At 34.0% G+C, this 13,714-nt stretch overlaps 1 protein-coding gene across 7 annotated transcripts in view; it reads right to left on the reverse strand.

The window, feature by feature from the left end:
• LOC142350853 (uncharacterized) overlaps positions 1-13,714 on the reverse strand; it is a 105,839-nt gene that overhangs the window by 32,117 nt on the left and 60,008 nt on the right. For 6 of the 7 annotated variants that reach the window (XM_075402832.1, XM_075402831.1, XM_075402830.1 and 3 more), the window contains exons 3-6: positions 10,582-10,611; positions 4,749-5,022; positions 4,258-4,308; positions 870-1,116 (exon numbers count right to left, since the gene is read on the reverse strand). In XM_075402832.1, coding sequence (XP_075258947.1) covers positions 870-1,116; positions 4,258-4,308; positions 4,749-5,022; positions 10,582-10,611 — 602 coding nt within the window. The remainder of the gene's footprint in view (positions 1-869; positions 1,117-4,257; positions 4,309-4,748; positions 5,023-10,581; positions 10,612-13,714) is intronic. The other variant, XM_075402833.1, reaches the window with a different exon arrangement.

Below are 13,714 nucleotides of genomic sequence, written 5' to 3' on the forward strand. Positions count from 1 at the left end.
TATCCAAGATACCATAAATTGTCGGTTGTATGATATCTAAGACAGCCATTAATGGAAGCTCTTTGGTATCCAAGATAGCCATTAATGAAAACTCTATGGTATCTAAGATCACCATTAATGGTAACTCTATGGTATCCAAGACGGCCATAAATGGAATGTGTATGGTATCTAAGAAAACCATTTAAGGAAGGTTCATGGTATTCAAGAAAGCCATTAATGGTCGGTTTATGGTTTTTAAGAAAACCATTTATGGTGGTTATATGGTTAATAGGAAACGAAAACTGCAGGAGAAGGGTACTAAAAAAGTAACGGGCAAGACTTTTGTATGAAAACAGTACAAAGGCTAACAGCAGAAACCAGCCACGTCAAAAACCATGAATTGAAGCAGCTACGAATCTTTAATCAGTTTGTATCCTAATCATGACTTTTCATTGAAAAAAACTGATTTCGTAGAGTTCTCTTTGGTCGTGCCATAATAACGTTATTTTCAAGGTAAAAAATTAAAGTAATCATAGTTTTTTCTTGCATATGTTATCAAAAAGACTGAACAAAATAGGCATAATCATCTTACAATATCGTTGTGATCCTGATATCCTGATTTTTTGAAAAAAAACTGAACCTAATCTAAAAACTGGAAAAAATTCCTCAAGAAAACACCAAAAAAAGTGCTTGAGAAGAAAGAACTTCACTGGTAATTACGACTCTATTAAGAGTCACCTCTATAAACGGTCTTTGTTACTCAATATCATTTATAGGTATCATATATAGTATAACATTTCATGATTTTTACAACTTCACAATTTCAACACGTAATTCAACGCGTAAAGATTTGCTTTTTTTCGACACTCAATTTTTGAATTTTATTGTACCTTTCCAGGTAGCACAATCTTCCCATAGTCCACCCCATCTCCGTCTTTTCCACCCTTGCCCCTACGCAAATCCACCTGGACAGTTCCAAACACGCCATCCTCGTCCTCCATGAGGTCTTCGTAGTCCAGTCCGAACGGCATTAATCCGCCAGAAGGAGCCACTCCGCTCACTCCACTTGTGTTGATCTTGACTATCTTGCTGCTGTCTTTAGAGCCAGCAGAAGCTTTCTCGTCTGAGAAATTTTCACTAAAAATAAAACTTAAAAGATATTTTTTGGTATTAATTTATTCGAATTTAACTTTACTCAAACTGCATTGCATTTGCTCTTTCTGAGCATACAGTCTTGCTCTCGAAATTAGATTCAAATGCTCCCTAATCTGCGCCTGATCACAATATTTGGGATCCCTTCAGACCCTTTTAAGGACAGAATGCCCAAATCTACGTTCGGGTGGGTCGGATTGGACGTAAATATTGATGAGAACCCCAGCTTGGACGGGAATAAAACTAATATAACCGTAACTTTTATTAACTATTGAGAGTTATTAATGATCAACTCTGGTCCAGTTTTTAGTACTTTTTTCTGAAAGATAGCAAGAATTAAAATTACGTTACAAAATTCGGACACCAAATTTTTATATTGCAAAATGCGATTTTTTATTGCATAAAACTTCTGCTTAATCCAAACTAAATAATTTATAAAATAGAGCAAACTTGCATTTAAAACATTTGTCGGATTTAAAATAGAATTCCTTTTTTTGACCCTGGGCATATTTCAGTTATTATCTGTTTTTGCTTCTATCACGGGGGCGAGGATTTTGCTCGAAAATAACGGGAAAAGAGTGTAAAGAGTGTAAAAATAAGACTTTAAAACCGTTAGTGGTCCGCTTAACAAGGGTGGACAAAGTGTAATTTAAAAAGGCAACTTTAAGATTTAATGGTAGAATAAGAGTGGATTAACTTATTTTTTACTTTCTTCGGATTACACCATTAAAAAATTGAAATTGCTTTAATCCCTTATTCTCTCTTAATAACGGCTGTACACTTCGGCCCGGGTAATCATGAATTGTATTGAAGTTTCATTTCATATTTTCTGCGCAAAATTTTAGTGGAAACAAAAACAGAATTTGGCTTTTAATTTTCAACATTTGTCAAGGCCTCCCCTTTGCATTCATGTCACTGTGATGATTGTAAATGGTTTTGATCATTATCCAAGTAATCATATTCTAAAACTTCATTTCACAAAATACCAAATGAAAAGCATTGAATAATAATGTCCCCATAATAAAATTTCTTTCTTAAACTATGTAAAAGATGGTCCACATACCAAACACAGCTGAAGTAATCTCGCAAGCTCCGATAATATTTTTCTTAACCTAACTAACTTATGCAACTTAGCAACCTTAAAAACTTTTAGAAAAGTTTTCGGAATAACAGGAGAAAGCACTCTACAGGAGTGGAAGTGGGGAAGGGAAGGGTGAAAATTTTCCCCTTAAAAATGATAATGGGAAAATATAGAAAATTTGAACTATGCCATAAAATAGCCATTAAATTAGTTGAAAGACATTTGCTGCATCAAAAACTGGATTTCACCAATTTTGAATTGACTGTATGGCCATTTTCAATTTTTAAGAAGCGTACAAATTTTCTTCAAAAAACACGCCCGAGCATCCTAAAAATTCTTTAAGATCTGCAAAGAAAGTAGCTCGCACACTGAAACAACATTGATAACCTTGAGTTTCATTGCAACTAAAAGTTGCAAACGCAAGAGGAAAACAAGAGTTTTCTAGTTTATCAACAGTTTTTTTTTTAAAAAAAACTCTAATTTTGTTAAGAGCAAAATTTCGATAATTTTTCAGAGGTTTTAAAGGACAATACAAACGCTGAACTTTTCTTGTGATGTACTCAGTCATTCCTAAATCTGAGTTCCTAGAGTTGAAAATATCCAGAAATACCACTAAAATGCTTTCTAAGATTTCTTGATCCCAACTTCCAATTCAAAAGAAAAATTTCTAGGAACGTAGTATAGTTAAAGAAGTTGTTGATGTTATTTTTTAAGAATAATATGAACAATGACCTCAGAAGTTTAGAAATAACTTATTTCACTCTGGACAATGAAGAACTGAAAACAAAGAAAAAACTATAAATTTCATAAACGGCTTGCTCAAAATTTGTCTGTAACCGCCACGAAAAGCGCTTATTAACAAGCCTCAGAAAATTCAGAAAATCTAGATGTCATTTCTTTTTGACTTCTGCAACTGTGAGCACCGGAACTTCAGAAACTAAGCAAAAAATAAATAGACAAAACATTTTCACTCAAAAATCGCGAAAAAAGGATTCGGAAATACGATTTTTTTGTTTGTTCGCAGTGACTTAAAGTCCAATTTAAAACTCGGATTCCAATGTCCTATCCTAGAAAAGAATCTCCCTTGTACTGCTGTAAGTGTGCTTCAATAGATGGCCATTTATTTAAGAATCAAAATTAGAGTCTGATTTGTTTGATTCCGATGTAATTTAATAAAACAAATCTGTAAATTGAAAGCCGAGAAACTCAAAAATCAATAAAAATTTGGTATCTATTGCTTTACAACATATACTGACCACAAAAAGTTTGGCTAATGTAGATGCCATATTAATATTCTAATATTCGAATTAGAAGTTTTATTAGTCAGGTAAATTTCATTTTTATCGCACTTTTGTTAGATGTTTGATTCAACTTGAAAATGTTTGTTTTATTACCTGAATTTTATTTGTTAGTTTTTTTTTAGAAAAGAATTGGTAGTATTTCAAGGCCGCTGAAATTTTTTTCTCCAAAAAGTGAGATTTTGATTTATTTCCCCCTTTGCGAGGAGAATGGCTTGGACCTTTTAGTACTAAAATATTAGTAACAAAATGGCCTTATAAGTTTTTTAGCGCTGAACTTAAGAGAAAAGTAAGGGAAAGGTTTCATTTTATTACTGTGAATTAGTTTCTTTTCTTTTACACTATAGCGTGAGCTGAAATTTTGTTTCTCTTTTTCAGAAAATACAAAATGAAAATTAGGTATCAGCTTTGTTCACATTTGCTACACGCAAATTATTCAAAATCAATTGTACATTTGGCTGAAAATTAAACTTGAAATCGTGGCCCACTGCAAAATAATCAAAAATTTAAAATTTTTAATCAGAAACTCATGGAAAGTTGGTTTGGACTTGGAAATCAACTTGCGAGTGTCATCTTGCAAGTCATCTTGCAAAATCAACTTGCAAGTCTTGGCCCAGACTTGCAAAAATTGTAAGACTTCCATCTATACTTGCCCTGGGCTGATATATACTCTAACTTGGGAAAAAATAGTTCCGTAAGATCAACTGATACACTTCGAACCTAAATTGGTGGTTAATAAAAACTAACCTTGGGAAGTAAAGATAGTCCAAGTAGGAGTAAGTTGGCTTGTCATCTTTGCTGAAACAGAATAGAGGTCACACAGAAATTAACTTAGAATTACTTTTGCAATCAAACTTATTGAAACGGGCTTTAGAAACCCAAGTCGAGACCAGATGGTAATCTTGTAAAGTATTACGATTCTTGTGAAAGACGTTAATTATTCTCGAAACATATTGCAATTCAGACAAAGCTTCCTGTGCAGGAAAATCTTGTTTACGTTGTGCATAATTTTACAAAATCTAGCAAGATTAAAACCCGAATAGGGAGCTGAGGCCGTGTTTGGATTCGTCTTAAAACTAGGCCAGTTATTTATGATCTTTGATTTTTCTGCTACCCTACTAAACAATGTCTTCCGTTTTTTTACGTTTAGACAAATTGATGATGAAAACAGTCTAACTTGTGTTGTTTGAATTTGAAATTGGGCTAGTTAAAAAAAGGCGCAAATCCGTGTTCTGTACCTCTTAATTTCATACGAAGTGTCAGTCGTCTTGTACGAAAACCGATTTGCCCGCTTCGGCCTCGAGTTTAACCCTGTCAAGTATGAATCACCCGCGCCCTTCGTCAAGTATTTACTCGTAGTTTTATCATCGGTTGAGGTCGTGTAATACGTCAACGGTTTTGAGCCCAAATCCGAAATGTAGGACGTGTCGTATGTGTAATCATAGGGTACGGATGTGACTTTGCCATCGGCATTGTTGAAACCTTCATAGACATACTGGATGTGTTGCTGACCTGAAAAGGAAATAGGGCGTGAAATTATTTTGATTATTTTGTGTTACGTAATATTATTTGTTCACAAACAACACTATGCACTTATTAAAGAAACTTCTATTTTTTTCTAAGAAGCGATTTACGAGAAGCAAGCTCACGCAGTGCACTCTTTGAATTTCACGGAGAGTTTTTTCAACCAACTTTTTTGATAAAAAAGCTCAAGCTCAATGATGAAAATTACATTTCCGTTCAACAAAAAAAAGTTTCATTATGTCGATCTTAAAAGGCTTAAATTCCCTTTATTTGAGATCAATGCTGTTGGTTCCATAGAATAAAAGCAGCAACGGCAAAAGTAGAAAAATCGCAGCCAATTACAGGAACAGGAAAATATTCACTTTTATCCTTACGCCCTCTAAAAAAACTTTTGTTTTGTTAGCCTCTATGAGCCAATTAATGCGTGTTTTTACCCTAACTAATAAGAGCTCAATTTATACATTACAGTTTATAGATACCATATAAAGGCGTAATATACAAACTTTATCCCTAGTCGAGTGATATTCTGTTTTTAAACATAAGAAAATGTCGGTATCGATGTTTTTTCTGGCCAAAACGACAAAAAATTCCTACAGTTTTTTAGTCGGCAGAATTTTTTTTACGAGTTACGCCTGAATTTCTTGGAAAAAAACGCTATCATAACGTTTGACCTCAGAAAATTAAACAGAAAATCAAAATTTTCTATGGAAAAACCAATTTCGTAAATTTAAAATATGAACATACCGAATTCTTCAAAACTGAACATAACAAAAATCTCATGCGTCCGAAAATGACAACGCCGACTCTTCCTTACATTCGAAGCCTTTATATTAGGTCTTCTCAACTAGGGATCAGAGAATTTACTACCTTGCACAAAAACTGTTCTGCCAAATCCGTACTATCCAGAAAAACATCTTTTAAAATTTCATTTTTGAAATGGTAGGAAAAAAAAGGAAGCCGAGTGTTCTCTGAAAAATTTGATTTATATCAACTTTATAACTTTTTAACTTCTATGATAACAATTTTGCTATAGTTTATTCAACTACAAAAAAACAACTCTTCTAATTTAAAATTTTTTCAAATTTTTTCCAATAACAGAAGCCGTTTCGCGACTTTCGTAAAAAAACTAACGTAGAGCTGTATAGTGACTTAACGCCGCGAAATAGCTTCTGCCAGACATTTCTTTTGTATTCTGGTTCTAAATTACCTAAAAAATTCATCTCCGATGGAAAAAGATTTTTTGTATCTAGTGTTTTTTGTTGAGTGAAAATGATATTTCTTCCCCAATTGGCAAATAATGAGTTACCTCAACATTTTTTAAGTGGTTTTGAATTTTATTTTTCGTATTTCAACCAAAAGTTTATTCCTTTTCAGAACGCTTTTTGTTGTAAAATTGGATTCTTGTTTTTAATATGATCATTTTTTTGTTCTGTATTTTTTTATCACCAGAACATTACCCTCAGGAGGAAGCTTCTATATGAAATGATTTTTGAGAAAAATATCATTTCTTAACTTCGAAACACTTATTTCAGTGATTAACATTTCTGCTGGTTAAATGTCAGATTTATTTAAAAGATCTCCTGACCTTTCAAACTTTTTTCACCTAGCATACTTTAATTCCCCAATTTATCTGTCAGTTTATGGGTTGTATCATTAAATTGTTAAACTTTTGAAATAAAATGCACTGAAATTTAATTTTGAGAGGCCTAGAGAACTGAGCATCTGTAATTGTGCTCCAAGTGATATTTGATGACGATCCACATATATTGATTATACGGCCACCACCACTTTTGAGTGGAATTTTTTGAGTTGATTTTGAAAGCTCATTTTTGAATCACTTTTAATTCCCAAAAATCTGCCGTTTTTCTTTTGTTTTTTTTTCGTCCTTGACAATTATTCCGACAAAATCAAATTTCTGTCTCGAAAAAAAAACAAATAGATTTTCTTAGCATTCATTGTTAACTGGTTTTATTTGAGGTACTCATCCGTTTTCTCCCGAGAGCACATTTCTTTATTTTAACAAAACTTTTGTTTTTGATATAAAAACATGTGTCATCCTTAAATTGAATGATTTTAAAATTTCCTTGTACTTTTTTTATTAAAGCCATTGATGTAGTGCAAAAAATGAGAGGCCCCAAACTATAGTTTTAGTATTTTAAAATTATTTTTTGCCTTTAAATAGAGTAAAAGATCTTTATTTGCTGTTATTTCAAATCACTAACAGGTTCGCAAAAGCGCGTAACTGGTTGTCTCTCTTTTCCGGCAGAAAAATAAGAATTGGCCACATCTTTGAAATCTATTATCCTATAAAAATATAAAGATTCTGCAATTGAACGCGTAATCTATTTTTTGCACATGCAACAATGATTTCACAAAGTGAAGACATGTTTGGTGCAAAGCGTTTCAAAGTGATGACCACAGTGACACAAAAATGACAAAATCTTGAAATCTTTAATGGAATTTATGGCTATATCATAAATGACTATATCATAAATAATTATGTAAGTACTTTCTGGAAAGTTCCATAATGTATATCTCCTATTACGATTTCATCAAGATGTTTCGAGATTTTAAAATAGACAAAGTGTGATAAAAATTTTGCATCCCCTCGGGTTGCTCATCATACAATTTCCTTATTAGTCATACTAGGTCATATATGATTCCTAGTAAGCATACTAGGTCATATACGATTTGTATGATTTTGTTAGTAGTCATACAAGGATCATACAAAATGTCAAACTTAACACTAGAAAGCTAAATTCATTAAGCCCTAAACAACTGACACCAAAAACTTGATTTCTTAGCATTATTTATGATCCTTGTATGACTACTAAGAAATCATATATGATCCTTGTGTGACTACTAAGTAATCATATATGATCCTTGTATGACTACTAGAAAATCATATATAATCCTTGTATGACTACTAAGAAATCATACATGATACTTGTATGGTTTCTTATTAGTCATACAAGGTTCTTAGATGATTTCATAAGTCATAGGTCTGCTTGCAGTGATTGCAATCGGTCAGCTATTGGTTTTCGATTGCGTGCGGTCCACAATGTTACCCATCATTTATGATTTCCTTGATTTAATACAAGGATCATATATGATTTCCTAGTAGTCATACAAGGGTCGTACTAGGAAATACGTTACGATATTATGACTACTAGGAAGTGTACGAAATTTTGTACGAAAAGCGCTGAATGCGCTGAAATGCGCTAAAATTTTGAAAGGGCACTGAAAAGTCAAAGTTTCAGCGTATATTAAGCGCACTTCGTGCCTAATCTCAGCGCATTTTTAGTACAATTCTTGCAAAAGATTCAGCAGTTTTTTCAGCGCATTTCTTACAAAGTTTCAGAACAAATTCAGCCCAACCATAGAAAAGTTTCAGCGCTTTTGAAAAAAAAACGTAAAAACAATAAAAATTCAGCGCATTTTCTACAAAATATCAGCGCATTTCAGCACATTTCAGCGCATTATTATGTAAGGTTTTTGCGCTGAACTTTTTGAAAAATAAGCGCATTTCAGCGCATTTCTTACATAATTTTTGGAAAATTTCTCGACCCGGGTAACCAGAGGTCATTTCGGCCTGGAATGGTCAGGTCACGAGCTAAATTCGACTGCACACATGTCTGCTAAAAATTAATCTTCGAGTAGATACTTTCCAGATCACTTTCATGTGACCGTTTCCAAAGCGCGACTGCCAGATCAAAAGCTGCTTCAAACGCACGAAATTATGGTCGGAGGTTTCAAAGCGCACTAAACCCTAATTAGAGGTCGTTCCGTTCAAATTCTGACTATAGATGACTCTGGAATCAACAAAAGTCTAATCATAGATTTTTCTGAGGGAAAATTTTCTCAATTCGAAACTTGTAGAGTTAAAGTACATTAAATATTCTTGCAATTCATAATGGATTTGGAATCAGTAACCAATTGTTCTTTTCAATCATCAAAGGAAGCAAAAATCAACTTAGTTATCTAAGTGGCAAAGTAGAGACAGAGTGAACCAAAAAAGGACAACATCCATATATTTCTCCATTCTTAAAATTTTAATCTTGAAGCCAGAGTTAAAATGTACCAAGTAAAGTTTCCATAAATAACTAGCTATTGAGACAAATATCTTCAGCTTTTCATATGATTTTGAATTTCGGTCCTTGAAGGTCTGATCAAAAACGGTTTCGAGCGTAGGATAGTCTTGACTATAGTGTGGTATGGTAATGATATGAGTCAATCCCAGGTTGATGTTCCATCCGAAAGTGACCTGTCATCAAACCGTACCAGACGATAGTAGCCTCTGATTAGACCATCCCAGACCAAAGTGTCTATTAATCAGACTGAAGTGCGCTCGAAACACCGTGTGCGCTCGGAGTGCGCTCAAAGTTGCCTCTGATCAGACTTTGCCAGAAGGAAATGGTCTCCAATCACACCGAAATCAGGCCATTGTCCACACGATTGTGCGACCATGACCCAGACCAAACCAAGACCATTGTCAAGAACAATGTGAACGTAAAATTATTTCTGATCAGACTATTGTGCGCTTGAAAGCCACTCCTGATCAGAATATTGTGCGCCCGAAACATTTCGATCAGTGAATTGTTTTCACTATGAACGAATCTCGTTTATTTTACTATCATTTGTTCATTTTATAAAAATTGATGTTTGCATTACTAAATTTATCTAAGAAGAAGCCAATTCTAAAAGTGTTGCTAATGAAAATAAAACCAAAATGTTGACAGAAAAATTTATTTGGTATATCGTTAGTGCATATTTATGACTGAATGGATGAACATAGACAGCTTTCCAAAAGACACGTCGTGGTCTGCAGTTAATCAGAATTTCCTCTTAAGGGGATCCGCATTTGATATCATCTGAACCCATTTGGTTCTGATCAGAGCCATCAGACTCTTGATGTGTCTCTGAGTAGAATGCTGCTTTTGTGTTGCCTCTTGCCTGAGCCAAGGTCTCTCAATAATAAAATACACAAAAAATCGAAAGAAAAAAATGCGCTCGAAATGGTCTCTGATCAGACGCAATTGCGCTCGAAGTCTTTTCTTATCAGACTAATGTGCGCTTGAATCCGATCCTGACCAGACCAACGCGGAAATGACTTGTGATCAGACCATAACCATCCGGAAGTGACATCTAATCAGACCATCCCCAGATCGGAAGGTTCTTCGATCATACTATTGTGCGCTCGAACCAAATGGCAGAACCTATAACTTTCAAAATTATAAGGTGTGGAAACAATAATGAACAAGAGACTCTGTACAAAAGCGTTTTTTGTTTGGAGTGGTCTGGATATACCAAATTCGGTCTCAGACCTCAACCAAGGAGGTTTCACGAAATTGTGGAGAATTATTCGGTAATTGTCTGATCAGGGGTAATTTGAAACTTGGAAATCAACCTGGGAAACGTTCATGCACTATCTGCTCAATTATATAAAGCACAGAGAAAACAATCAAACACTTCACTCCTTTGAGCCCAGCTGATAACAAACAGATTGGATGAAAGCGATAGTATATCAATTATGTGCACTCTACTTGCCTCGATTATTGCGTCGACGATCTGGCCAATCTGTTACAGAAAGTTTACATGTAAACCGCGTATCAGTGAGCTTTCCTGAGATCTGGTATCCCTAGTGATGAGCGGATTCAAATCTTGCAAGAATCTTGCAAGATGATTCAAAACTTTCAAGATTCTTGCAAGAATCTTGCAAGATATCAATCAAGGCAAAAAAATAAATCGGGGTACAAATGTTTTAGGAAACATCTTTGAAGCAAACTTTTGTTTATTAAACAGATTACAAAACCGAATTCAATGAAAAAAAAATTAGCTCGGATTCAAAAACTTGCAAGAATCTTGCAAGAATCTTGCAAGTTTTTGAATTCTGGAAAGTTTATTTGTGTGTAATTGGTGGCTGAAACTAACTGAAACCCAAATGAAATGACTGATATCAGTTTTTTTGATCAGCAAAACTGAACTTAATTGACTTTTTTTGAACACGCCTTTTGAATGTGAAATCTTGCAAGAATCTTGCAAGTTTCTTGCAAGATTTTGAATTCAAAATTTAATTTCCGACAAATAACTAGAGACAACTCGAGGCAATCAAATCAGTCTTTTTAAAGTTCAATTTACCTAATTTAAGACAAAAACACTTTCAATCTCTTTCTCATTTTTCTTTAAAATAAATATTTTTAGAGAAACAAACATTTTTTGGAATTTTTTTGTTACTGATCCTATCGGTACTTTAGCATGTTTTTGTTGTCGTAAAAATTTCCAATTATTTATGGTGCGGTCTAAATATCTTCCTATTGAGATTTTAACAAACGTTTATGATGCCTTCAGTTGATAGCTATTGGTGTTAATGTCCTTGAAGTTTTTTCATTCTAAAAAATGTTGGTGTGTTTTTGGAGTTCCATTTTTTTGTTCTTCTTTCATTGGATTTATAGTTTAGTCATCATCTTAAACAATTGACTTCAAATTTCTAGTAAATCAAACATCAGCTCCGTTTTTGATCTTATGCAAGTAATGTTTCTTTTTAAGTACAAAGAGAAAACAACAGTCGGATTTTTTTTATTTCTGATTTTTCACAATGTACCACAACAAACTAATTGTACAAAACGATATATTAGTTCATTCAACCAATCCCTAAATCATCACATAGCAAGAAAAAAATTGTGTCAAAAAGTTGTCGTTTCGGTTTTCCGGTGCTTCTAATAATTCTTGTTCGAGTTGTTTTTGTCAAATCAAACAAAACAACCCGGTCTCTAGGGCGATGTGGGAATTTTTTTCCAATTTCGCAGTGAAGGTCTTTGTTGTTCAATACCTACTCAGTGGACTTGAATTGGGTTCAAAATTGTCCACGTGGCAATGTTTTTGGTCGTTTTGCCAGAAATGGATGTCTCCCATTAGCCCAAAAATTGCGGTACGCTTCATGTGTTTGACAATTTCTCCAAAACTACTGAACCAAATGTACGGGCACTGTCGCGTTTTGTTGATCGTAAACTTTCATTGCATGCAGTTTTTAGTTGGTTTCTCAAATTGGCCTAATCAATAGTTTATTGGTGTTTAAATTTGAAAAAATGAAGTAAAAACTTTATTTTTGAGGCAGCTTAATGTTTCTGACGATTTTTCCTGAACTACTCTGCCAATTTGGCAGGTCATAGTCGCTTTTTGTTGATTGTAAGCATTGCAAAGGTCTGCAGCATTTAATTGTTGTCTAAAAAGTCCTGCTCAGAACGTTATTAAGCTGTAAATTTCAAAAATTAGAAAAAAACATGTTTTAAATGTTTTTCAGTACTGATGTAGTTTTGCTTCTAATTGGTTTATTGTTGCTTGCAAATTGTGTTATTTAGGCGTTGCTATGGTCCTTGAAGTTTCTCACATCCTTTGTTTTTGGGAATTCATTCTTTTTCCAGTCTTTTCGAAATCATGAATTTATTGTTTGAGTTCTTTTTTATCAAAACACACAAAACATCCTGGCCTTTAGGGCGAGGTGGAAATTTTTTCCCACTTCGCAGTAGAGGTTTTGGTTGTTCAGTAACTACTGAGTGGTCTTGAATTGCGTTCAAGTTTGTCTACGTAGCACCATTTTTATCCATTTTGCAAGATTTTGCGTGAAATTGGGCTCTCCCAATAGCCAAAAAATTGGAGCACGATTCATCTCATCAATGATTTCTCCAAAAACACTGTACCAAATTGTACGGGAATAGTCGCATTTTGTTAACACTAAACTATTCGTGCTTGCAGTGTACAGTCGGTTTCTCAAATTGGCCTAATCAAAAAGTTAATAATGTTTAAATTTGAAAAAAATTGAAGTAGAAATTATATTTTCGGGGTCACGCTTTTTGTTTCTGACTATTTTTCCTGAATTACTCCGTCAATTTGGCCGGTCATAGTCTCCTTTTGTTGACTGTAAGCTTTGTGAAGGTCTGCAGTCTTTAATTGTTGTCTAAAATGTTCTACTCAGAACGTTTTCAAGCTGTGATTTTTAAAAATTTTTTATTTTTAAAAAAATAATGATGTTCTAAATGTTTTTAGTACTGATGTAGTTTCTCTTCTAATTTGGGTTATTGTTGCCTACAAATTCTGTCATTTAGTCTTTTCTTGGGTCGCTGAAGCTTTTCGAATCCTTAATTTTTGGGAATTCAACAATTTTTCATTTTTATGCGAAATCATGAAATTTTTGTTAGAGTTCTCTTTTGTCAAATCATACAAAACACCCTGGCCTTTAGAGCGTGGTGGGATTTTTCCCACTCCACAGTAGAGGTCTTGGATGTTCATAACTACTGACTGGACTCAAATTGCGTTCAGTATTGTCAACGTGGCACCATTTTCAGCCATTCTGCTTAATTGTTTGAGAAGTTGGTGTCTCCCATTAGACCAAAATGCGGGGTTACGCTTCATGCGTTTGCCGATTCGTCCCAAACTGCTTAACCAAATTAGACGGGCATTGTCGCATTTTGTTGGTCCTAAACACCTCTTGATTGCAGTGTTTCTTGGTTTCTCAGGTCGGCCTAATGAAGAAATTGGAGGAAGGAAATTGTTATATCACATTGAAAAAGGAACTTAATGTTTTGTACTTTTTCGATTTTCTCATTCATTTTTTGACCAAAACGAGTGATTAATGGCCTAATTTGTTGCTTTTGAGACGTTTGTTTCTAGAATGGCTAGTCTT

This window comes from Convolutriloba macropyga, chromosome 12, assembly GCF_964194025.1.
Source record: "Convolutriloba macropyga chromosome 12, txConMacr16.3, whole genome shotgun sequence".
Taxonomy (NCBI): domain Eukaryota; kingdom Metazoa; phylum Xenacoelomorpha; order Acoela; family Convolutidae; genus Convolutriloba; species Convolutriloba macropyga.